The sequence below is a fragment of the Rosa chinensis genome, chromosome 1 (genome assembly GCF_002994745.2).
Source record: "Rosa chinensis cultivar Old Blush chromosome 1, RchiOBHm-V2, whole genome shotgun sequence".
Classification (NCBI taxonomy): domain Eukaryota; kingdom Viridiplantae; phylum Streptophyta; class Magnoliopsida; order Rosales; family Rosaceae; genus Rosa; species Rosa chinensis.
Genome location: NC_037088.1, coordinates 66,416,411 through 66,442,170, shown reverse-complemented (window position 1 = coordinate 66,442,170; position 25,760 = coordinate 66,416,411). Strand labels below are relative to the sequence as shown.

At 40.1% G+C, this 25,760-nt stretch overlaps 5 protein-coding genes across 9 annotated transcripts; 1 reads left to right on the top strand and 4 right to left on the bottom strand.

The window, feature by feature from the left end:
* Positions 1-1,653: 1,653 nt before the first annotated feature.
* Positions 1,654-4,286, bottom strand: LOC112183508 (probable protein phosphatase 2C 8). Of its 2 annotated transcripts, none has more exons than XM_024321895.2 (4): positions 4,177-4,286; positions 3,318-4,051; positions 2,486-2,591; positions 1,654-2,235 (listed from the first exon to the last, which is right to left on the bottom strand). In XM_024321895.2, the coding sequence occupies exons 2-4, from the start codon at positions 4,020-4,022 to the stop codon at positions 1,886-1,888; spliced, it is 1,161 nt and encodes a 386-aa protein (XP_024177663.1). In that variant the 5' UTR covers positions 4,023-4,051; positions 4,177-4,286; the 3' UTR covers positions 1,654-1,885. The 2 variants fall into 2 exon arrangements, with proteins under 2 accessions (XP_024177663.1, XP_024177670.1); XM_024321902.2 differs by having other exon boundaries at positions 4,152-4,214.
* Positions 4,287-6,876: 2,590 nt separating this feature from the next.
* LOC112183499 (putative RING-H2 finger protein ATL21A) lies at positions 6,877-9,652 on the bottom strand. The gene is made up of 2 exons (XM_024321887.2): positions 8,908-9,652; positions 6,877-7,568 (listed from the first exon to the last, which is right to left on the bottom strand). Exons 1-2 carry the CDS (start codon positions 9,590-9,592, stop codon positions 7,168-7,170), a joined length of 1,086 nt encoding a protein of 361 aa, XP_024177655.1. The 5' UTR covers positions 9,593-9,652; the 3' UTR covers positions 6,877-7,167.
* A 2,976-nt stretch (positions 9,653-12,628) lies between these two features.
* On the bottom strand, positions 12,629-12,940 carry LOC112172586 (succinate dehydrogenase assembly factor 4, mitochondrial). Its single transcript, XM_024309992.1, has one exon. It carries the CDS (start codon positions 12,938-12,940, stop codon positions 12,629-12,631), a length of 312 nt encoding a protein of 103 aa, XP_024165760.1.
* Positions 12,941-13,494: 554 nt separating this feature from the next.
* LOC112183490 lies at positions 13,495-14,725 on the top strand. The gene is made up of 3 exons (XM_024321878.2): positions 13,495-13,651; positions 14,320-14,465; positions 14,566-14,725. Exons 1-3 carry the CDS (start codon positions 13,573-13,575, stop codon positions 14,581-14,583), a joined length of 243 nt encoding a protein of 80 aa, XP_024177646.1. The 5' UTR covers positions 13,495-13,572; the 3' UTR covers positions 14,584-14,725.
* Positions 14,726-14,867: 142 nt separating this feature from the next.
* Positions 14,868-25,531, bottom strand: LOC112183464 (glutamate synthase [NADH], amyloplastic). 4 transcript variants are annotated; one of them, XM_024321845.2, is made up of 21 exons: positions 24,727-25,531; positions 24,502-24,621; positions 23,715-23,828; positions 23,456-23,608; positions 23,184-23,284; positions 22,990-23,086; positions 22,388-22,497; positions 22,182-22,285; positions 21,857-22,036; positions 21,420-21,763; positions 21,244-21,314; positions 20,672-21,141; positions 19,709-20,578; positions 19,468-19,622; positions 19,172-19,333; positions 17,205-19,019; positions 16,811-17,079; positions 16,369-16,674; positions 16,025-16,292; positions 15,687-15,944; positions 14,868-15,597 (listed from the first exon to the last, which is right to left on the bottom strand). In XM_024321845.2, exons 1-21 carry the CDS (start codon positions 25,093-25,095, stop codon positions 15,304-15,306), a joined length of 6,630 nt encoding a protein of 2,209 aa, XP_024177613.1. In that variant the 5' UTR covers positions 25,096-25,531; the 3' UTR covers positions 14,868-15,303. The 4 variants fall into 4 exon arrangements, with proteins under 4 accessions (XP_024177613.1, XP_024177625.1, XP_024177619.1 ...); XM_024321857.2 differs by lacking the exons at positions 22,990-23,086; positions 23,184-23,284; positions 23,456-23,608; ... (1 more) ...; positions 24,502-24,621; positions 24,727-25,531 and adding an exon at positions 22,788-22,928; XM_024321851.2 differs by lacking the exons at positions 22,990-23,086; positions 23,184-23,284; positions 23,456-23,608; ... (1 more) ...; positions 24,502-24,621; positions 24,727-25,531 and adding an exon at positions 22,796-22,911.
* Between the last annotated feature and the right edge of the window lie 229 nt (positions 25,532-25,760).

The following is a 25,760-nucleotide window of genomic DNA, read 5'->3' as shown; positions in this document are numbered from 1 at the left end:
TCTATCTACATATATATTACCAAAATGTCGGTGACCGTAAATTCTTCAATTGAACATGTACATATATAATTACATATATATATATATATATATATATATATAATTATATATGTATTGGCCGGATCAGAAGTGGACATCCGCACAGATATAATTATATATATATATATATATAGGTCGGATAAGATGTGTGAGGACGTAAATTATAATTATATCTCAAGCAAGGATTTTAGGCGCTGCAGTTTCCGGATGAACACCCTAGACATCTCAGACGGCGTCACCATCAAGACGAAGGCTCAGCTGATCAGAATCGAAGGTGTGCCCGGTGAGGTCGCCCGAAACCATGGAAGCCCAACAAGGTCGACTTCGAACTCTTCATAGACAACTCCAACGGCAAGCAGTGGCGGAGCCAGAAATTGATCTCTACTGGGGCACTCGAATAAAAAAATATAAAAACCTGAGAATATATTAAAATTTTAATAAAAATAAAAAATTAGAAAGGTTAATATATTTTTTTAAATTACATAATTTATTAATCAAACATTCAACAAGCTAGAATGGTACTAATGTTATAAAAAGGAAGAAATTAAAAAAAAAAAAAAAAGTTAACATATTGAGGCTGGTACCACTCGAACCTGGGACTAAGCTCAAGTACTCGAATACCTCCACCACTGCATCACAATAGCTTTTCATGTAAATATGAAACCAAAATCATATATAATGAATATCTAACTGAGGCCCCAACGTGGCTCCTCCTCTGGCGGCAAGCAAAGACTCGACATCGAGGCCTGGTTTGGCACTAGCAACCTCAGAGCCGCCATCACTACCTGATCGAGGCTTGAGGAAGGACATCCGTACTTTTGCATCTATGCTAACATCCTCTTCTGAACGGCTCCGTATATCAGGCCGGATCAGAGGCAGACGTCCGCAAAGATGTAAAAGTGCGAACGCTGCTCAGAACGACTTGAGGCTGCGCAGATGGTGGAGCTGATCTTGCTCGTGCCAAACCAGGCCTCCATCTTGAGATTCTTCTTCCCGGTGGACTCCTCCATGACGAGTTCGAAGTCGAGATTGAGGTGCTTGGATTTTTCATTGAAATTCCAGCGCTGACCCTACACTTCGATCACGTTGGCTTTCACCTAGATGGTGATGCTGTCTGGGATGTCCGTGGTCTCCAAGCGAGAACAGAACTAGAGCCACCATCTGCACCAACGTAAGCCTCCCTGAACCGCATCCGCACTGTTACATCAGGTGCAGACGTCCGCTTCTGATCCTCTCTGTCTATAATATATACATGACTAGTTTACTTTACTCAAACTATACATAGTTACTTAATGCTTACGCGTCATTTCGATTTTTATCGAAACATGCGTTGTGAAGCTTATATTTCTCAAGAACCCATTTGGTTATGCGTCATATTTAATAATATTTGTTACCATGTTTGCGAAGCACATATTTTCAAGAACGCATTGCATTGACTCAACCAAAAAAAAAAAGGAAGAATGCATTGCATCGACTTGACCAAAAAAAGAAGAAGAACGCATTGCATTGATGATGGAAAAGAGCATGTAGGATCTAAAACTCGATCTTACATGACATACTGAAAACTCCAAAGACAGCATGCAATCCCCAATGGCATTGATAGTTCTGTTCCAAGACATAAATACACTATCAACATTGTTCTATTAAGCAAATCAATGAAAACAGATAGAACTCAAATTGCATGCCCTATATATGTAGTCAACCTTTTGATCGAACAATTGCAAATCAATTTCGCTCAACTTGTTTTTCTAATTGAAAATCAACTTCAATTTTGAATCTTCTATACAAGAACTGGCACAAAAAATCAATATGATTATCAGAAAGCATATATAGATAAAACCGCTGGCTAGTTGGGCAATTTTCTAAGGTCCACTACTATGACACTAATGTTATCTTTGCTTCCCCGGGCCATAGCTAGCTCAGCCAATACTGCTGCTGCCTCAGATATTCTACTACTAGTAGCACTGTTTGGCGGCCTTTCATAATTCAGGAGCACATGATCACGATCATGATTAATAATCCTTCTCGTCATGATTCTGCCTTGAAGGACCTTCTTCACAACTTGACATGCAACCTCATTGGATATAACATCCCACAGGCCATCACTAGCTAGGACGAGGAATTCATCCTCCTCTGTTCGCTTCGTCACCGTTACCTCCGGTTTCGATATCACATATGGTCTCAGGTACTGGTCACCTACACATACCCGCAATCGATTAACATTACTTATGATCAGTGCTAGTAACAGATCTTAGGTACCCTTAATAATCTTGACTACCTAGCCAAGGCTATTGAATGTGCGTAATGCATGTATGGTAATGCTTCAACTCTAGGAAGCGTTGAAATGATGAGACAGTTCAAATGATACGATTTAACAATTTTATATTGAAGTCCGAAAGTGTGCTCTATAATTATCCTTACAATGTGCAGGTATATATGTTCATACCTATCGATCTGGAAGTGGAAAGCACCCCTAGAACACGGCTTCCATTCCAATTGATCACCCTTCCACCCGCAGCTTCAATTCTCTCCAACTCATCTGCTCTATCAGGCTAATTATATTTGACACAGAAAGTAATTAATTGTATATCAACGCTGACAACGCACATACAAATATTCAGTTAGGTTTACAAATCTGATTAACATCAAGTTGAAACCCTTATATATTAATAGATCGATTACAACGTAAGATCAAGGCTAATTATATAACTCGGACAATATTTAGGTTCACCCTTATGGTGAACGAGCATATTCAGCCCCGTTGTTGATTAACATATTTTTACTTAATAAATTTACAATCCAACGGTCTATATCCTAAATTATCCTTTAAAGATCATCTCGGTAAAAAATCGATCGAATTGGAAATCATTTAATTATCTAATTGAATCAAACAAATGGATAGTTCTAACAACACTTACTACTATTATAATGAACCGTCCATGTATTTCATAGAAATGAATAACTAAAAAGTCTTCAATTTGATTGATTTTTTACAGAGCTAATCTTTGTATTACATTATACAATATTAATGGTTAGATTAGAAAATTATAAAGTTATTATGCGTTAATCACAAGAGATAGTGAATGAGCATATTCACCCTAGGGGTGAACCTAAGAATTGTTCGGTGCCAAGAGGTAACCATAACACACGTACTGTTCTATTATAAACTAACCTACCAGGCTACCAGCAAGCTTGCCAAGGCCAATGTACCAGTTAGATTCAAAATCCAGCTATAAGTAAATAATGTTGATCGAGTACGTACTAGGTTAGATTGTTACCTTATGATCACTAGACAAGGCCAAGGCAATAGTACCACCGGAACTTGACAAGACTGCCCTACAATCACCACAGTTGGCCACCACAACCTGCTCCTCCGTCACCACCGCAGCCACCGCCGTAGACCCAACCGTCTTGGCTACTGAGATCCCATTCACCTCCTCATCCATTTTACGAAAACACCCCTCCATCACCCTCTCCCAATCAACCTCCTCCTTCACTCCCTTCACCACCTCCATCTCCACCGCCTCCGCCACCACCTCGTGGAACCTCTCCCGACAAACCCTCGCTACGTCCACCCCACCATGCCCGTCGTACACCCCGAAAAAGTCGAACTTCCCGTCGACCGCAAACCCTACCTCCGCTCTCACCGCGTCTTCCATTTCCCTCCTCCTCCCCGCCACCGAAACGACGCCGTAGCTACTCCTCCTACTCCCGTCCCTCGTTTCATCTCCAGAACTCGACAGGACCCTGTCGTTCTCCAACGACGAGGAGAACGACACCGATACTATCTTCACAGAATTGCCAGCATCCTTCTCAGTTTGACGATCTCCGGAGCTGCGTTCCTGGTCGCCGCCGCTAACGTCCAGCCGGATCTTTGTCCGACACGTGTACTTGAGCCGCTGGACTCTCATTCGCTTTCTGCTGCGATCATTCTTCTTCTCAATAACAAGGCTCCGCCTCGTATCGCCGGAATCAAACGTCATTTACCGGATATAAATCCTCCAAAAACACCCTGAAACCAAAACCAAGATCAATACTGCGACCTGTTTTCAATGTGCATGAAAATATCTCAGCGACAAAAACACAGAGAAATTAAAACGATGAACACAAACCGAACTAAAAGCAACAGAAGCGTACAAGAAAGTATCAAATCGGAACCGTCCATATTTAACTGGCCGATCGATGGGTGCCAAAACCCCATTATAAGGACCACTGACTTGGGTTTTTCAAGGGGAGACGTGGACGGCTCTGATGGGGTATTGGGGACAGGTGTAAGGGAAGAGCGCGCTGCTAGTGATTCGGTATGGCGGGAGATTTTCTGCCAGGTGGGCCCCACCCGGCGATATCTAGAATCTAGTTACGTGGCGGCTCGTGAGGCAGTGAGGTACCATCTTAAATTTTTATTTTTTATTTTTTATTTTTGGGCTCATGGGTTTTTGGGCTTGACGGGAATGTTGACTTGTGATCAACTGAAGGACACGTGTCCCGGTTGGACCTCGTACTTTGTGGCTGTAACATTATCATGTCGGGTCTGTGGAGTATTTTCTATTTCTCTTCTTGGAAAGCTTTGGGAGGATACTATGGTAGTTTTCAATGGTTGATTTTTTTTTTTTTTTTTATGACATTTCAATGGTTGATTCGTTGTGGTTAAGTTGGTGGAAATTTGTTTAATGAAATGGATCGCAAAAGTTATATTAATCTTTTAAAGACACCGGTTTCTGTGTATCGAAATAATTGTCGAGTTTTATAAATGATGTTTGTAATAATTAAACAGAATATTAAATTAACTGGCCTATGAATGAAACTTATTCAGTACGATTGTATTATCTTAATTTGTTTTTTTAAGTGAATCGAAATAATTGTCGAGTTTTATAAATGATGTTTGTAATAATTAAACAGAATATTAAATTAACTGACGTATTAATGAAACTTATTCAGTACGATTGTATTATCTTAATTTGTTTTTTTAAGTGAAATCGCACTAAATCTATTCGTACACTCTCAAATTAGAAGATAAAGGTGGGTAGCATGTATACATCTCTTCTTGCAAGATATTGTTTTGGTTGCTTCTATTTTACCAAGATACAAAACAATGAATTAATCTTATCTTCACAAGAGTTTACAAAAGGCGTTGCGTATGACATTTTGAAGACAAATTTCCTTTGCCTCCCAAGTGCACATGTATTTATTCGGAGAGCTAAATACAGAAACGAAGTCATGTACGTCTTAGACAGGTATAGTCATTTTGGGTGTAGAACTATGCCATAAGTTTGTTTGTTTGATTAGCCGGAATGAAAGTGACCCGAAGTAGCTAGCATGCAACTAACCACCAGAAAAGGGCCTATTGGAATGATGGAATGGGTAGAGGGTCCCTTTCGATATATCACCAGCCAATAATAATATCACACACAGCCCCTAGCTATGATATTTCTTAGCGAAAAGAAAACTCACCTGTCATGATTGATATTTTTCTCGATCAACCATGTGTCACCTAAGGAATTGCTACTAGAGTACTAGGTTTTTTTTTTATCATTTCCCTTTACCAAATTATGACTTACTAGGCGGGTGGTTTTTGAGTCTTCCTTGAGCTGTGTACTAGCTGGCTAGTTTTAATTTAATTTTATTGTTTAACTTTTAGCTGCACAGTGATCATGTAATTTTATAAGGAGAGTGAAATTTGCACTCTACATTTCGCAAACCACACTCTCGATCTTTTAATTTTTATTTCAGAAATACCCCTAGTCGTTTTCTTTCTTTCATTTGTCTTTTTATCTTCAGTTTTTCATATGCTCAGCTAGCAATGCGGATGACAGTCAAGCCTCTGTAGCTATTCAAAGACCCAAAGATAGTTAAGCCATGAAGTATTTTCCAGGGCGATTCTAGCCCTTGTATGTAATTTGGTGTTCACAATATTGCCTTTTTCACCTCATCAATCTTCCTTGCCGATAAACCCAAGTTGTGCTAGAAGCCTAGAAGACCGACCTGATGAGATCAGTGGGAACTTTAGGTTTGGAAAATTGGAATTCTAGAAATTGGTGTCACTTTCGCTGATGATCAAGCCAAACTGAACTTAATTGCGAAAGGCTGTTGATTTCTTAAAGAACTTGAAGAAACATTAGATGTGATGAACTAATGATTGATATCGATGCTTATCAAGATAGGCCGTTGGCTGAAAGAGAAGACATTTCTTTTCTTTGAGGGAGACGAATAAACCCCAAAAGATTTTGAGTTGGGAATCAAGTTGAGAACGTTAATTCTTTTCAGTCTATAAGTTGGGATTTGGTTGATTGCAGGGTTGATTTGTGGGTATTGGGTGGTTTTAAGAGTTTGGCTAGTTGAAACCCTGTGCTGTGGGGTTCAAGTTTTTTTCTCTAATAGGTATTATAGGTTGGACTAGAAGGTTGAGAAGATAATAGGGAGATAGAGAAGATGATAGAGAAAGAGGTGTTGGAAACTTTCTGCAAATTGTTCTCTCTTACATACGGGAGTTAAAGAAAAGCATCAGAAGTTGACGATGATAGCTTTGTAATTTACGTGAATAAAAGTTACAAAGGGAGTGTGGTTTGCAAAATATAGACTGTAAATTTCACTCTCTTTTATAATGGTCTTTACTTGTTAGAAAGTCTCTTCTCCATTAGGGTGAAAAAACCAACAAAACTGCTATTGATTCAGGAATTTAGACTTTGATGTATGTAATTTTCTGACAATAACTCAATATAATCGTGCGAAAATATATACATATTCATTCCCCTCCAAAAAAGTTATGGCTTACAATGAATGACCAATAATAAGAAGTTAAAGAAAATAAAAGGGATTGGAACACTTGGGCTGACCTGATCACGTACCTTTTTGCTGTTACAGTATCATATATCTTTCACAACCACGGGCAGGCCCAAGACAAAGGGGAGGCCCAGAAATTGATCAAAATCATAAATCAATTGTCTCATTCTCCAATTTTTACAGTGATAAAAAATGATGATCTTCGTTTCAAAAAAAAAAAAATGATGATCTTTGAGTAGATCGACTAGTTAACAAAAGAAATCTTACGGAAATTTGATTGAAATCCTTCTAAGAACAAGTATGCACAAATTTGAGGGAGGAAAAGCACAAAAATTGCTACTGACTGAGTCATTGTGGAGATTTTCTACAAATAGGGCAAGTAGCATTCAATTTAAGCCATTCATCGATGCAATTAGCATGGAAGCAATGTTGGCATTCGGGTATGGTCTTCAGTATCTCCTTCGGCCGGTAGTCGGACAAGCATATCGAACAAGTGCTATCATCCGGCTGCGGTAGACGCCGGCTTTCACTGAGGACTATTTTCGGGTAAGCCGCAAGTGTTGCCACATCGAGTCCCTTTACGATTCCAGGCTGCGGAGCCCCAATTGAATTAAATTCTGGGAGTGATGTGCGTCTCATTGTTAAAGGCTTGAGTCTGCCACACATGCAACATAATAGCCCTATAAGGCACATAATTGCTGGCACTCCAACGCCCACTGTAATAGCATAGCGTGCACCCCTTGGGATTCCTGAAATAGTAATTTGGAATAAGAGTAGTTTTGAACTTAGTAAACAAAATTTAAAGTACGTGGCATATTGAATCCTAGAAGAGTAGAAGGGGAATGAACACAATGGTGGCAAGCCAAGAAAGACGCGTAGAAAGTTCAGTGACACAGAAACTAAATAATTAATTTAGAATATGACTCGGTAACGGTAAGCATCAGTTTGAAAAAAAAAAATTAAATTAAATGAATCATAAAGTGGCATGACCCAAAAAGAAAATAAAAAATTATTCCCAAGTATTCAATCATGATCGATCGACATTTTCTTAAATATACATTATATCAACGCTGGACTGTTCCAGACTTCCAGTCAGTATCACCATAAAACTCAAAGTTGGACCGGATTCATTTGGATATGCTTGAAATCTTAATTGTCTACTATAAATCTAAAGGGTTGTGAACAAAAGAGAGAGGTCAAGGTCATGTAAGATCTGGATATGTAATACGTAGTTAGAATTCAGAGGAAGCTCTAACACTAATAGCTGCGGATTGTCGAGTTTATACTTCTTCTATGTATATCTCTGTCAGTTTTGCGTGTGCTTTGTGCGTGGAGGTGTTGACCAAAGTGGCATAACTTAGGTTTAGTGCTCTCTAAGGATAATAGTCAACGAGCCGAAAGCCAGATATGATTGCAGTATGAAAAGAATGGTAGATCGAGCGCACTATAGCAGATAGAGGCCTCTGATTGCTCCAAAATCCAACTTTGGCGCATAGAAAATACCATGTAGATTGGCCTACGCTTATCTCCAAGGAGTTGCCAATCACAATAAGCTTTAGTTAAACAAGCTTGTTGACCACGACAAAGTAGTGGTTAGAAAGTCAATGCTAAGATAATCAGCACTGTCATATTGTATCATTCTTTCAACCCTATTCATCATTGTTATCATTCAACTAATGCAAGAAGTGCAAGTCCCCTTCAAAGAATGAGACAGGTAACTCCCTAAATGGTCTAGATTTCCTAAATGATTGCGACATGTCATTTGTTATGGCAGGTGTTTGAATCAAGGAGTTTTCATGGTGGTATGAATTCTATATATCTAGGGTTTTTAGCTTTGGTTGTTTGAGTGATCGTTGGTGTATGTATTACTTCGAACTGAATGAATCGAACTATATTGATGTCATTTGACGAAACAATCTTGAAACAATCTTCTTCCAGTAAAAATGAGCTTTATAACAACGCTAAATATGGAGAAATGAGTTATTGTTGCATTAAGCAGTTGAAATTATAGTTAATGTAGCTAGTATTACTCAAAATGAAAGTAAGAGTTAATTAGCTAACGTAAGAAAGGACGTGGTTCTTAATTACCTCGTTGATTAAGGCTGGAGCAAACAACTTTAGTAGAATTGGTCTTGAAGCCACACTTTCCGCCACGCAACTCGCAGCTGCCGCACCCCGGTCGGTCCCACTTTAGCCGGAGATGATCGTCGAGGTCCGACGACATAACCTCCTGGTGAAACGTCCACTCGACCGGAACAGAAAACGTTCCAATCTTACCGCACGTCGACAAGTACGTAATCACCCTCGCAGAATTGGTGGCGAAAACCGTGTAGTTGGAACCACTCATGCAAGCAATAGGGTTTAGCTTGTACTTCAAGTAGTCCAAGGAGCAGTTAAAGAACGTGAAGTCTTCACTAAACCCAGCCCGAAACGGAGAGCCGGTGAGGTTCAGAGAGAGGAGCCGTTTGGGGAGGCAGGTGTTTGGATCGTTGATCCATATCTCTTGCTCGCCGTAGTCTATGCCCTGAACGGTGAAATCCCCCGAAGAGGGAAGATTGAGCAGTGTTTGGGATGTCATGTCACAGGTCAGATCAAAACCGGGGAAGCCACAAGTCTCCGGCTGGCGTTTGTCGATCCGAAACGGGAAACGGATTACGGCCTCGCTGGATTGGCAAACAGCGTTTTTGCAAGTCTCTAAGGTACTACTCGTTTTAAGGCATGAGAATGAAGAGAAGAGAAGGAAGCAGAAGATGATGGCTCTGAGAGTTTTCATTTTCTGAAAGAGAAGTAATGGATAGCAATCAATTGCTACACACTTGATTTTATATATGCAATATCATTTTTGACTTTGTATAAACAAAGCCTAGTCTTCAGTCTTCACTACTCTCTTCATTTTTTTTACGTTTTTCAGACTAAATTGTGCCATAATATGAAAGCCATGATGGTAGGGGAAATCATCTACTTTGGGGTAAGCATCCTTTACATTTTACAACATTCAATGTCCACTTTTCTGTTTTATATGTGAAAATTTGGACATTTCTTACCTGTAGCTATCTAGCTCGTAAGACTAGGTCAAACCATCCATTTGAAAGTGCAGTTTGTATCTTCTACAAAACCGACATAGTCGAACCTCTGAAGTTTGAACCGATGTATAGATGTGATCGGAGTAGTCGTCTGAATATATTTCGCACCATTGCAATTTAAGAAAGGTCCTTTTTTTTTTGAAATGCAAGAGAGGTCTTATAAGACTGAAGATTATATTAGTGCTACGTGGTCAGTTAAACAAATTTTCAAAAGGCGCAATACAATTAAAAAGTTAAAAAGCGGAATTAATCGGAACCAACCCGGAGATTAATTTCAAAGTAATGTATACTACTAACTTAAACAACCAAGACCATCAAGGCATGGGAAACTGCTTTTCTTTTGGGGTCTTTTGCGTGTGCAGCATGTAGCACACTGCAGCTTTTGTTTAGTAAGACCAGTTCAAACTATTTTGAAGCGGTCAATCAATCCATGTGGAAAGTACTGTATTCTTGTTTATATTTGTGATTTGCTCTCTAGTAGAATAAAACGCAATATATGAAGCTTGAACTATTGTTTTAGTCAGATACGTAATGGCTCCTAAGATATTGACATTTGAACTTGACGTCTATTCTATTGAATTGAAAATAATTGAAGCTAGAATAATTGATATCCCACATATATTAAAGCTCCCGGTATATATTGGCTGCTGCATGCTATGATACTACTTTATTAGAATTTGAAAATTGACTTACTCGCCTAAATCATCCCAAAGATTCAGTAAGGGAGAGTTTTCTGCATTATCTATGCATATATAAACGACTAATGTTTTGCATGAGGGCCGAGCTCAAGGTTAAGTTGAATTTTGGCCATCGTTTTGGAAAAAAAAAAAAGAAGACTAATGTCAGGACTTTGTAAATCGATCTGTTTTTCTTTGATGAAATCTAACATGGTGACAGTTTGATTTTGTCACGTATCGGTTTCAATATACATATTATTAGGTAAGAATCTTCATCATATCCAGTTGGAAAATGTCATCCAAGCCATCCGAATTGTCATGTACGTTGAATCAATTAATTGAACCAATGTGCTATAAACATCTTGTATATCGAATGGGTTAAATCAATGTTAATCCAACAGTTGGTTATCAAAATGTTGAATAACGATGGGTTAAATCAATATTAATCCAAAAGTTGATGTTTACCGGATCAAAAAGAAAGTGTTATCCGGTTAGCATTAAGACTTTTATTCATGCAGTTATTTCATTAATTGATTCCTACACCGACACCCTTCGACCTAACTTAGGGCTGCCACTCAATTATTGATCATCGCGGCTTAAATTTTAAACCAAGTTTTCTTTTCTTCCAGAAAGTTTCCCAACTTCTGTGGGATTCATTTACATTGATTGGTTCTACACTACTACCTCTGTGAGGGATCCATTTCATTGATATGTTCTACCATTTACTGTATAGGAGCATGATAGCTAACTAGTTATTTTTATTATCTTTTTGTTACCTCCAATCTCTCAAGGTTAAGTGAATCATGAATTTCATCTTACAAGAATGAGCTGTAGCATATAAGAGGAAAATAAAATAAAACTATACATCGATTGGTGTCACATCCAAACATATATCACATTGAGTTTACAGGGCACGACTTCAGACATGTGTAACATCATAAGTGTGATAAGCACTTTCATGCAATTTCATCTAGTCACACTCTCACCTAATTCATTGCATTGTTGCTACAAAATATCAAACTTTTTTTGTTTGGATAGAACAAAAATAATTACAACCTACAACTCAATACACATCGAGGACCTGAATTATTAAATAAGAAAGCTTGATTTGCAGGAAGAGAAAGCCATGACTCCAACTCTAAGCTATCATTTTGTGACCAACATTGGCAATCGCATCAGGTAATCCTCTTAAAGTGTTTGAAGGACACCATATGCAACAACCTCTTCAAATGTAGAATGTTTTGGACCAGCTACTTAATTCTCCTAGAAGTTCGAATATATCCCATTATACTGTTATCCAAGAAGTTTGAATATATCCCATTATACTGTTAATAAGAACTCTGGAATCTCCTTCTACGTCCAAATCTGAGAATTCATGGATCAATGCAGCAAGAAGCCCTGCTCTCAAAGCCAAAGCTTCAGTTGTTAAAATATTAGTAGAACCTAGATAGTTTGTAGCTGCAAAAACAGGCTCTCCATATGTAAGCATGTCTTGCAAATGATGTCGGTATTATATCTTGAGTTACTACCTGATACAGAAATCTACTTTCCATCCCGTCTTCATTTTGCTATCTAATATATTCTTTTAATTTTCTCCAATATCACAGCTCAAGTGAATTAATAAGATGAAGAAAGATCAAATATGTAATATATTCTTTTAAATTCCAATATCATAGTTCAAGTGAGCTACTAAGATGAAGAAATATCAAATATGTAAGCTTGGTGTCACATGAAATTGACAATAGCAATATCATGTCAATTATACAGGTCACAACTAATTCATCCAAGTGTGATAAAAGACTCATTGCAATGTAGCTTTAATGATACAAAACCTAAACTTGAAATTACAATGCGATCCTCAGCAATAGCTCATCAAAACTTGAAAGTAAAACCCAAAATCACAGTTTTATTTGTCACTGATCGAAATTCAAAGTTGCACAGCATAAACACAACCAAAGTCACCCAGAAAATCTCATACCCTAATCTGAAAAATTCACCATAACAGTAACATTATTCTGATTCAAATCTTCTGAAGAAACAAACAAAAACTTAAAAATCAGAGCACCGACCGTTTTTTTCCCAGTCGCCGTACCGGGTCGGCTCGGGCCCTTTCGGCCCGCCGATCTCACCCGTCTCTTTATTCAAGTCCAACTCATCTCCGTCATTTTCACCATCCTCAGCTCCATCGTCGTCCTGTTTGGCGCTTCCGTCGTATTTCACCTCCGCGTTTTCGCGCTCCGGTTGAGATTGCCCGGTCGAGGAGGACAAGAGCCGGCCCACTGAGTTGACAGCTGAGCGAGCCAGAGGCTCGGCTTTCGTTACGATCGTTGATGAGAATCGACGGCTCAGATTCGTCGCCATTTTTTTCTGCAAAAACAAAACGAACAGAGAGGCCTGTGGATTCGAGATTACGGTCGGTATTCGCGTCGAAATTCTTAAGCCTCAGATCTCTCTATCTTCAATGAATCCAACTAGTTGTTCTTCCTTTTTCTTTTGGCTTCAAGCCCTTCAATCCTTTCTTCAATTTTCCAGAATATGCAGAGCTTGTAGGTTTGAGAGTTTCATGCAAGTAGGAAGAAGAATGAAGACGAGGATGAATCGACTGGAACTAAAAGAGGTGAGGAGAGGAAAGGTCCTGGTACGAGTTCGTGTATAGAAGTAACGAAGCCACGTGGTGGTTCCTCGAAATTGAGTTGGGCATTTTATTGGTATCGGGTAGCGGGTCTCACGTTGGATACGTTAAGACTTAAGAGTTGGTAACACAGGCCATAACCCTTAAACTTAGTGACTACAAATTAGTGGGAGTTGAGAGTCGAACACTAAAATATAGGGTATCATGCTGGCGCGGGACTGTCCATATCACACCAAGTGATTTAGATAGGCTTTTCTGTGTAAGTGGTCCATAAGCCCAAAGCAAGTTTTCAAAGCATATGAATTATTGATGTGGGAAAATGTGGATGGATAGCTCTTAACTGTGTGGAAGTAGAGAAAAGATGGGAGGAGGAGCACATTTTTTGAAGAGAATTCCCAGAATCAAATTCCCACAAAGACACCCAAAATCCTCAGCTTCAGGTATAATTAGGTCTTTACAGTTCATGTTTTGCTATAAATTGGTAAAGTATTTATTGGTATTTGGTTATTTACCCAAAAAGGAAGAAAAAAAAAGAATGTGTTGGTATCACTTTCTTTCATAGTTTTCAGTGTGACATGTCTTCCCATTCTGTTTTTGAATGTATTTGTGAGTATCATAATGGTTGAAAATGAAAGATAAATATGGGTTTTTGCAAAACTAAGATATTTTTTGGATGGATATTGGATAAGAACCATAGTTTTATAAGTTCATGCCTATTGATCTAACCAATATTTTGGGTCTTAGACTATGAATTTCATCAAAGCCAGAGCCCAGTTGAAACTGTGAGCTTCAAACTCTTTGTAGGACATTGTGTGATGGAAAGTTTGATATCCAATAAACATATAGTAATGGTTCTAGAGTGTTATCCCTTTGCACGCATCTTTAAAACAATGGTTGGAAAGGAAAGAGGGTGATGAAGAAATTTGCAATCCTTTCGACATCTTGGAGCTTAAAATTGAGATACGGTTTATGTTTTTCACTTTGAAATACTTCTGATGTTGGCAAAGTTAGCATGGAATTGCATGATGTTTGCTATGGAATTTAGAGATCTGCTTATCTTTGTTCTGTATAGTCAATACCGTGTGTCATGAGTTCTCTTCCTGTGTAGGTTCTACTTCACATACTCAAGATGCATCATCAGCTAGTCTAGGGTCAGATGTTCCAGCGCCACTGAAAAACCCTGGCGTCGGAGGGAAGGCCTCTCTTCAGCCCGAACGCACACCTGTGACAGCCAGAGAAATAGATGCCATAATAGTGAGCCAAATACTACCTTACTTACAATGCAGCAGGTTTTGGAGTATCAGATTTTGATCGAACTGCGTTTCCCTCTTGTATTTTGATTCTTTTTGTGCAGTCAGGTGGATGCATTTGATGATGAAAGAAGAACCTGAGAGCTGGGAATGTGAATCAATACATTTCTTAGTTTGTTGTATGATTTATACTTAATGATGAAAAAAGGACCTCTGTACAATACACTTTGATGGCCTTATGCTCTATCATATATTTCTTCAATTAAACTAGACCTACATGTTAATTCTTTTGGCAATGGTTGATTTTACGAGAGAATGAGGACATCCCTCATAGATCATACCATTTTTCATTAGGCACATTCAGTTTCTGCAGAAAATCGAGTTCGCATTCTTGGCAACACATAAGTAGCTGATGGAAAACAAACATAATAATTTCCCATATTATAATTCATTGATTCCAAATCATTGAGGAAGAACCAAAACTATACATTATTCCTTTAAAACAACCAAAAGAGCCGCGTAAAAACTATAGACAATAAATATCCTAAGACCTATATATAATACCCAGCTCCGGCAAAATGGGAAACCCCATTTCATTATGTGAATAAAAGCTTTGTAGTTGTTGCCCCATTGAACGGCCACTTGATGCAACTTCGGTCCCTCCAGTCTCAGCTCCATCACAGGGAAAAGCATCACCGAGTGGGTTATCCGTGAAACAACCACATTCAAAAAATCCTTCTGTCCATCACACTAACAAAATGAAAAAGATACCATCTACGTTGCTGTGTTGCTGTGTCTTGGTCCTCTAGTTTAGAATCATGAATCCTTGATCATCAAGTCATCTATGGTGTGCTTGCAACTGTCTTATGGCTCTTGCTGATTTCTTGATGCCGCTTCAATAGATCGGATTCAGGGATCCCGTTGCTGTTTGTGTGGTCTTCTTCTTCCTTGCAGAGGTAGTTGTCAACCTGTGCAGCTGCTTGCCGTCCCTCTGAGATTGCCCACACCACCAAGGATTGACCACGCCGGCAATCCCCAGCAGCAAAGACCCCATCCACATTGGTTGAGAACCGACCATAATCTGCCTTGAAGTTTGAGCGATTGTCACGCTCCAAGCCCAACTTCTCTGCAATCACCTGGCAAAAACAAACACGATAACCAATGAGCAAAACATCAATTATGCAATACAAGAAGCAACCGTCGATTGACAATTCAAGATACTAACCGCTTCAGGTCCAAGGAACCCCATTGCTAGAAGGACGAGATCGGCCTCAATTATCTCCTCAGAGCCCTCGATTTCCTTAAATTGGAACTTGCCAGTAGCATCCTTCTCCCATTTGACACGTACTACCTCTAGTCCCTTCACAACCCCATTCTCATCTCCCACAAACCTCTTAGTCAGCACCTCATAAGTTCTTGGATCTTTGCCAAACTTGGCTGCAACTTCTGCATGCCCATAATCTACTCGGAATATACGAGGCCACTGCAAACAGAAAAGAAAGGAAATAAGTACACAAGACATCTCATAACATGCATACAAGGTCCCAAAACTCAGTTACCAACCTGTGGCCAAGGGTTTCCTGGTGCCCTTGTTCGTGGTGGCTCAGGGAGAAGCTCCAAATTAACAATGTTAGTACAGCCATGGCGAACAGAGGTTCCAATACAATCAGTGCCAGTGTCACCTCCACCAATGACCACAACCTTCTTACCCTTGGCAGAAATATAGTTACCATTCTCGAGATTGCTATCAAGCAAGCTTTTGGTGTTTGCATGAAGAAACTCCATAGCGAAATGTACTCCAGACAGCTCTCGCCCAGGTACGGGAAGGTCCCTGCACCAATAAAGGCTCGTTAACAATAATCAGATAGGAACTATAAAAATCTATGGCAGTAACCACTATAAGTTACCTTGGCTTCGTTGCGCCTACTGCTAAAATAATCGCATTGTTCTCCTCCCGAAGGCGATCAAACGAGTAGGAAGAATCATTTCCAACATTAGCATTGACCACAAAGTTGACACCTTCCTCGGCCATAAGGTTAACCCGCCGTTGAACTATATCAACTTTGTCAGCCTTCATATTAGGCACTCCATACATCATCAGCCCTCCAATTCTATCAGCACGCTCGTAAACTGTCACTGTATGACCTATTCTGTTTAGTTGATCAGCAGCAGCTAGCCCAGCAGGCCCACTTCCGACAATGGCAACCTTTTTCCTGTAATTTCAGTCATATAAACGATGATGATTCATGCACTGGAAATCTGCCGCACTAAATTTTTGAATATTCCATAACAAAACAATGAAAAAGAGAACCAATCTGAGACTGAAGAAAGGAAAATGCAAAATCATACCCAGTTCTCTTGAGTGGAGGCCGTGGCACCATCCAACCTTCCTCAAAAGCCTTGTCTATGATGGCACATTCAATGCTTTTAATAGAGACAGGATTCTCAATAATACCCAGAACACATGAACCTTCACAAGGTGCTGGGCAAACTCGACCAGTAAACTCAGGGAAGTTATTTGTCTCGAGGAGTCTCTCTAATGCTTCATGCCACCTATTCTGGTACACCAATTCATTGAACTCAGGTATTTTGTTACCAAGAGGACACCCAGTGTTTTCCTGCAGTTTACATCAAAATAACAACTTTACATTAAAAGAGAGAATTTGAAACAGTCGCAGTGCATCTAGGACTAGATAATATTTAATCAGTAACAAAACAGGAACAGTAGCAAACAAGATATTACCTGATGGCAGAAAGGAGTGCCACAGTCCATGCAACGTGCTGACTGTGTATTCACAAGTGGACCAGGTTTAGTTTCCTCCATAACTTCCTTCCAGTCATTCATCCGAACTTTGGGATCCCTGTATTGAACGCCCTCACGCTCATAAGAAATGAAACCCCGGTGTTTAACAGCTTTGCTGACCTCACTGGGCCTCTTCAATGTTTCAGCATCTTCTACCTGATTGGATGTCCCATTTAAAGATGCAGATGCCATCTTCTTAAGTTCTTCAAATGCATCTTTCCCCTTTATTTCCACCTCTTCCTCTTGCTCCTGAGCTTCTTCATCAGCTTGATCAACTGCCTGTTTGGTGGCCTCCTCCCTCAGGTTTGCAAGTGCACGCTTGTACTCTCTGGGGATAACCTTGATGAATTTAGGCAAAAGATTCTCAAAATCAGCCAGTACTTCACTGGCCAGCAAGCTTTTTGTATGACGCTGATGCTGCTGTATCATCATCTTAAGAGTCATACTATCTTCTCCTTCAACTTTATCAAGATCTACAAGCTCAGGATTGCATCGGGACAAAAATTTTCCATCCACATCAAGAACGTAGGCTATGCCACCACTCATACCAGCAGCAAAGTTCCTGCCAGTTTTCCCAAGCACAACAACAGTGCCACCTGTCATGTACTCACAGCCATGATCACCGACACCTTCAACTACTGCCCTTGCCCCTGAATTGCGAACACAGAATCTTTCTGCTGCCATTCCATTGAAATATGCCTCCCCACTAGTGGCACCATAAAGAGCTACATTACCAATGACAATGTTGTCTTTCGGGTCAAACTTGCTTCCCTTGGGGGGATACACTACGATCTTGCCACCAGACAATCCTTTACCAACGTAATCATTGCTGTCACCTTCAAGCTCAAGTGTGATGCCAGGGCAGAGGAAAGCTCCAAGGCTCTGGCCTGCACTTCCAATGAATTTGATATGAATTGTGTCTGCTGGAAGCCCTTCCCTGTTGTAACGTTTGGTCACCTCATGACTAAGCATTGTTCCAACAGCACGATTCACATTGCAAATCGGTGTTTCAAAGTATGCAGGAAGAGCCTTCTCTATAGCAGAACTGGACAGCGAAATAAGTTTGTGGTCAAGAGCCATGTCCAACCCATGGTCCTGTTTCTGAACACAATATTGTGCAGCTTCTGGCCGAATGTCTGCAGCAGGTCTAAGTAACAGGGAAAGATCAATGTTGTCCAGCTTCTCATTGCCTTTAGTAACTTCTTTGTCAACTTCAAGCATATCTGAACGACCAACCATTTCATTTAAAGTTCGAAAACCAAGTTGTGACATTATCTCTCTCACCTCCTCAGCTACCATGAAGAAAAAGTTGATAACATGTTCAGGTTCTCCGGCAAACTTCTCACGAAGTACTGGATCTTGGGTTGCAATTCCGACAGGACAGGTGTTCTTGTGGCACTTCCGCATCATAATGCAGCCAAGGGTTATGAGGGGTGCCGTGCTGAACCCAAACTCTTCTGCACCAAGAAGTGCGGCTATGGCCACATCTCTTCCTGTTTTTAGTTGGCCATCTGTCTGGAGAACTGTGCGGCCACGAAGATCATTAGCAACCAGGGTTTGATGGGTCTCAGCCAAGCCAAGTTCCCATGGAAGCCCAGCATTCTTAATGCCAGTCCATCTGGAGGCACCAGTGCCTCCATCATGTCCGGCAATTAAAACATGGTCAGCATGCCCCTTCACAACTCCACTAGCAACTACTCCTACACCAGCTTCAGACACTAACTTGACGCTTATTCGAGCCCCTGGGTTAGCATTCTGCAGAAAAATGGAATAAAATTTAGTCCCCCCCTTTAAACATGGATGTGCTCAATAAGCGGCAAAAGAAATATTACCATCTATCAAAAAGGAGTGGAGTGAAATACGGAAGCTAAAACAGTTAATGGCAAGATAAGAACAGCAAAACATACCTTAAGATCATGAATTAATTGAGCAAGGTCTTCAATTGAGTAGATATCATGATGGGGAGGTGGGCTGATAAGTCCCACACCAGCAGTGGAATTCCTGGTAACAGCAATGTCTCCAATAACCTTGTGACCAGGAAGCTCACCTCCTTCACCGGGCTTGGCCCCCTGTGCAACAAAGGCAAAGTTTATAATCCATACAACAAATAAATCAATATAAATTTAACCTCTGTTAAAAGATCTACAATAGAATCTAATATAGAAATCCAAGGCACAGTGCATCAGAGCTTATACAAACATACCTGAGCCATTTTTATTTGGAGTTCATCAGCATTTGTAAGATAGTAACTTGAAACTCCAAATCTCCCACTTGCAACCTGCTTAATTGCACTCCTCTTTGGATTCCTTGAACCATCAGGAAGAGGCTCCATACGAGAGGGCTGCTCACCTCCCTCACCTTCAAAAGTGAAAAACAATTAATTAGAAATTAATATGCAATTACCAAGAAGAAGGTACAGACTACTAAAGATTTAAGAAGCAAACCTGTATTTGACTTTCCTCCCATTCTGTTCATAGCAATGGCCAGTGTAGTGTGTGCCTCCAATGATATTGATCCATAACTCATTGCCCCAGTACAGAACCGTTTAACAATTTCACTGGCAGGTTCCACTTCATCCAAGTCAATTTGCTGCTCTGTGTTTTTAAATTTCAGAAGACCACGGAGATTGCAGGCTTTATTTAATTGATGAATGAGCTTGGAGTATTCTTTATATGCCGCCACACTGTTAGTTCTGGCAGCCTCCTGAAGCTTGGAAATAGCAAAAGGATCATTTAGGTGAACTTCACCACCTTTTCTCCAATGATAATCCCCTGGATTTGGTAGTGCCACAGCTTCTGCACTACCCGGAGGAAAAGCCCGAGAGGGAAATGCCAAATCATGCAGATGAAGTCCATCACGAGCAAGCATCTCAAATGTTGCCCCCTCAACTCTACTAGGAGTTCCTGCAAAGCACCTCTCAATCACTTCAGATGAAAGACCCAAAGCTTCAAAAATCTGTGCACCCTTGTAAGAGGCCAAAGTAGATATCCCCATCTTGGCAAGAACCTTCTGCATTCCATAGTTGCTTGCTTTGAAGTACTTTTTAACCAGTTCATCCTTGGAATATATTGTACCATTAGATTTTGGTGGGATCTTTCCATCAACCTGCAGTCTCCAAATAGCCTCTACAGCCAGGTAGGGGCAGATGGCATCTGCACCGAATCCAACTAATGTACAGAAATGGTGTACCTCACGTGGCTCAGCAGATTCAATTATCAACCCTACTCGCGTGCGCTCAAGATTTTTAACTAGATGTTGATGAACAGCACCAACAGCCAAGAGTGAGCTTACAGCAACACATTTTGGGGAGAAGGCTGCAAATTGGTAGAATAATCAAATAAAACTTTAGCTGTCAATAAAGGACTCAAAATTTTCAACTGAGGGGAACATAAATAACCAGGAAATACCTCTGTCTGAAAGCACCAGTGTGGTATATCCCTTTTTAATTGCCTCGCGTGCTTCAGCACAGATCCTATCCAAGGTCTCCTCCAATCCCTTTCTACCACGTTCCTTGGAGTAAGTTATGTCAAGAACCTTACAGCGCCAACCTCTGTAATTCATTTTTTTGATGGCCTCCATTTCCTCAATGCTTAAAAGAGGACCTTTGAGTGAGAGACGATGGCATTGTTCTTCAGTGGTTTCTGTTAGATCACCTTCTGGACCGATCATACATTCCATAGATGTGACTACCTTTTCTCGAATTGGATCAATTGGAGGGTTTGTTACTTGGGCGAACATTTGCTTGAAATACTCAAATGTAAGCTTTTCTCTATTGGACATAACAGCCAAGGGGGTATCATTTCCCATTGACCCAAGAGCCTCTACACCATCTTTTGCCATAGGAAGCAACAACATTTCCAAGGCTTCAACTGTGTAACTGCATAAAGAAGAAATATGCAAATTATAAGAGAAACAAGAAAAGGCTATAACAAGAGAAAAACAAAGTTGAGAACATGGGTCGAGGACAAACAGCACATACCCAAAAGCCTTCAGTGGTGCCAGTAAACCATGGACTCCCATGTTTTCCATGTTGTCATCATCAGTAGATGCCTACATATCACAAAGAGTAAACCTTATCATGGTAAGAATCAACTACACGAGCTGAAAACAACAATAATACACAGAACTTGACATTAATAGTCATCTCACACTTACAGGAACAACTCCAGCTATGGATGGAGGCACCCTGTCAGATTCATGAACAGAATCAACTATGTCCTTGAGCTCAATCTTCTGCCTTTTAAGCCACTCCCCATACGGCCTTGCCAGTGAATATTGCTGCTTCAAGGCTTCATCATCTACCACTATATGATTCTCAAAATCCACCAAAAGCATCATTCCAGGGTTAAGTCTTCCTTTCCTGCAGACATCTTCTGGAGGTACATCTACAACCCCAACTTCACTGGCCATAATAACTCGTCCACTGTGGGTGACGTAAAAGCGACCCGGTCGGAGTCCATTCCGATCCAATGTAGCTCCCAGATAGCGTCCATCAGTAACTGCAATAATTGTTTTTAGTAAATCAAAAATGTACAAAGCAGGCATTCTGAATGTATTCCATAGAAATCCAAAAAAATGACCACATATATTACATGATATTAGAGCTGGCCCATCCCATGGCTCCATGAGAGATGAGAAATATTCATACAGTGCTCTCCTATCAGGATCCATGTTTTTGTCATTTTGCCATGCTTCAGGAATCATCATCATAATAGCTTCAGGGAGGCTTCTGCCAGCTCGAACTAGAAGCTCAAGGACACCATCAAAAGCTCCTGCATGAAGGAAAAATTAAATTTATGCACATTAGATATGAATAAAATAACCAATTCCTTCTATTTCCACAAGGATCACATACTAGTTCTCATCAATATAATTTCAATAAATTATGTGCATACAACAGAAAGTGCTCTAATTTACCTGAATCGGATGAACTGGCATCCACAATTGGTAACAGCTTCTTTAACTCATTTTTTGATAAACCAAGTTCAGTACACTTAAGCAGTCCCTCACGTGCCTTCATCCTGAGTAAGTTCATATATGTGTGAGGAATTCATTTAAGACATTTTAAAACTTAAGGGAGGCATCGATTGAAGGCATGCTTAATAGCAATTTCCATAACCTACCAGTTAACATTTCCTCTAAGGGTGTTGATTTCTCCATTGTGGCCAATGACACGCATGGGCTGAGCACGATCCCAGCTGGGAAAAGTATTTGTTGAGAATCGAGAATGTACCTACGGGAAATATCAAAATAACCAAACTTGTCATACACAATTCCATCTTCTCTATTCAAAATATGGAAATCCAATGCTAAAAACCTAAACCTACACACATGAAACTGTGTTCGGGCCACTCCAGTTAAAAGTATACTGCAGTGCCAGTACAAATGAAAATCCTAAGCTATACTTTCCAAACACAATTTCCTTTTCACCACTCATTCGAAATTTTCAACCCCAACAACTTATCATAGAGAGCAGTGCACCAAGTTCTGCAAACATGATTACTTGATAATGAGGTTTCTTACCAACTCACCCAATGCATCCAATCCAGCATCCAATTTCAATTAGTAATCAAGGGAGTGGAAGAACTTAAGAGATCATTCAAACCTCAATGCCTCAGAAGTCATTCCTCAACCTTGCATCTCTTCAGTTACTGGTTGTTCCCATGCTGTTTGTGGAGTATGGAGTTAGTGGAGAAAAAACAAAGTTAATGGATAAAATATTTACCAGGGCCATGTAGCTCGTAAACCTTTCATTGCCAAGATCTGCATAATAGTAACCCTTCAGCTGTTCGGGTTTCAGCTGACCCTTGTAAACAATCGTCCTGCATAAAATCAAGTGACAGAACGAGTTTAGTGATCACATAAATAACATAAAAAAACTTCCAAACAAAAAGCATGCTAGCTATGAGAAAGACAAACCTCGAGGAAAGTGAACATATGTAGAAATCTTTAGCACCACCATGTTGAAGGTTTAATGCAGCACGGATGGCAACCATTGAAACCCTTCTAAGTATGTACATCTGAAAGGTGGAAGGAAGAAATGTAAACACAAACACATTATTAGGTTCATAATGAATTAAGCTACTTATTTCTTCAGCTATTTATTTCTCTAATTCACAGAGATGACATCTTGTCACCATCTCTGTCCTTAAATCTAAATTCTACAATATGCATATCAAAGGAAAAATTACCTGGCGCTCAAGATCAACTTTCGACCTCGGAGTTGGAGTAAGGAACACTTGCTCAATAACAGGTTCTGTCTGGAGAGCAGAATTCCCCAAATCTGAGTTATCAGTGGGAACTGATCGCCACCCAAGAACAGTATGGCCAAGAGACTCGGCAACCTGCAAACATATCAAAAATGTTCCAGTAAATGCCATGCAAACAAACAGATAAGACATTAGCACAAAAAATGTGCATCTAACACAAAAACAAACAATTTGAAATTACCTTTGTAAACACATTTTTGCTCTCCTCTCTACGACTCTCCGATGTAGGCAAGTAAAGCATACCAACAGCATACTCACCCAGCGGTGGAAGCTCAAACCCATTGTCTTTGGCAGCCTGGGAAACACCAACCCAACAACGATTAGTGCCAATTATACAGAAATCGAATTCAGTATTCAGTATGCAAACTATTTTAAAAAGAAAAAATATTATAGAAAATTATCACACAAAAAAAAAATTAGAAAACATAGAATTTTCCAAGTTTTTTTTTCTATCAGCTTCAACAACAAAAAAAACAAAGATGCCTTTTTCACATGAAACTACAGAAATCGAATTCAGTATTCGGTATGCAAACTATTTTAAAAAGAAAAAAAATTATAGAAATATATCACACACAAAAAAAATTAGAAAACATAAAATTTTCCAAGTTTTTTTTTCTATCAGCTTCAACAACAAAAAAAACAAAGATGCCTTTTTCACAGGATACTACAGAAATCGAATTCAGTATTCAGTATGCAAACTATTTTAAAAAGAAAAAAAATTATCACACACAAAAAAATTAGAAAACATAAAATTTTCCAAGTTTTTTTTTCTATCAGCTTCAACAACAAAAAAACAAAGACGCCTTTTTCACAGGAAACTACCAAAACTCTCATAATATTTGAAAACAAAAATTCAGCAATGAAATGGATAAGATCTATCCAGAGGATATTTTATCTCATTAAAATCCGTCAAAATTGAAAGAAAAAACATATAATCCAACCGAAAAAATCCGAAATCGAAACTATACCTCCTTATAGAAATCGTGAGGAATCGCCACAAGAACACCAGCTCCATCACCAGTGTTTGTTTCACATCCACATGCTCCTCTGTGTGTCATCCGCACCAACATTTCCAGAGCATCCGTAATCTACAAACATCACATCAAAAAAAAAACATGAATACATATACAAACACGTGCACGTAAATTACTACCAAATTTTCAATTTCACCAGGAAACGACGTCGTCACCTACCGTTTTACGGCTGCTTTCACCGGACAATTCCGCCACGAAGCCAACACCGCACGAGTCCTTATCCATCGCCGGGTCGTATAGCCCGAGCGGCTTCTCCGGCACGGCAGAGAGCATGTTCCGGACCACCACCCGCAGCTTCGGCGAGCGGCCGGGACCGTCGGATCGCCATAAGTGCAGCCTGTCGGATCCGGCGGCCCTCAATCTCGTCCCGAAGAACTTCTTCGCAATAGCTTTGGAACCAGAGCGAGCAGTGGCTCTGGTGCTTAGCCTCGCTATCGGCGAGGCATTGAGCTGAGGTGAAGCGAGGACGGAAGGTTTGGTCCGGAGTTGGAGAACGGAACCACCAGCGCCGGAACTCGCCGCCAACATTATTCACAAATCAGAATCAGGAGAAGTGTGCAATAGTAATAATGATGTTTACGTATTTCACAAGATTTTCTCGTTGTTTATAGAAATTAGACTCCTGTATAGGAAATCTATTTGAGCTTTTTCAGGAGATTAAGCCGGGGACGGGTTCTAGATCCGAATCAGAGAGAGGCTGAGACACACTCTCCGGTGAGATCTGTGAGCAGGAAAACGACGCCGTTTAACGGAATCGGGAAAATTCAACCGGGAAAGGTGAAGGAATGGCCGGACTTTCCTATGGATTCTCGACCTGGATTCTTTAGGCCAGGAAAGAAAAAGCGAGAGGAAAAAAGAGAGAGAGAGAGAGAGTAACGGTGAGAGAGCGTCGTCTTGGTTTCTCCGAGTCGAGGCAGAGAGCTCTGTTTTATAGAGAGGAACGGAGACGCAGGTTTTTAGAGAGAGAGAGAGAGGGAGAGAGGGAGGGAGGAAACAGCGAGCGCGTGCTTGCGGACTTGAGAGAGAGAGAGAGGGGTGGGGACCACAGCAAATATTTTAATGGCTAAAAAAGTAAAAATTACCAAGTCCGAGCTCTACTGCTTCGCTCCTCTCTCTCTCTCTCTCCCACTGTTTTTTTTTTTTTTTGGGTAAAAGTGAGAGTGACAGCTCAGAAATTCTTGTAGATGGCACGT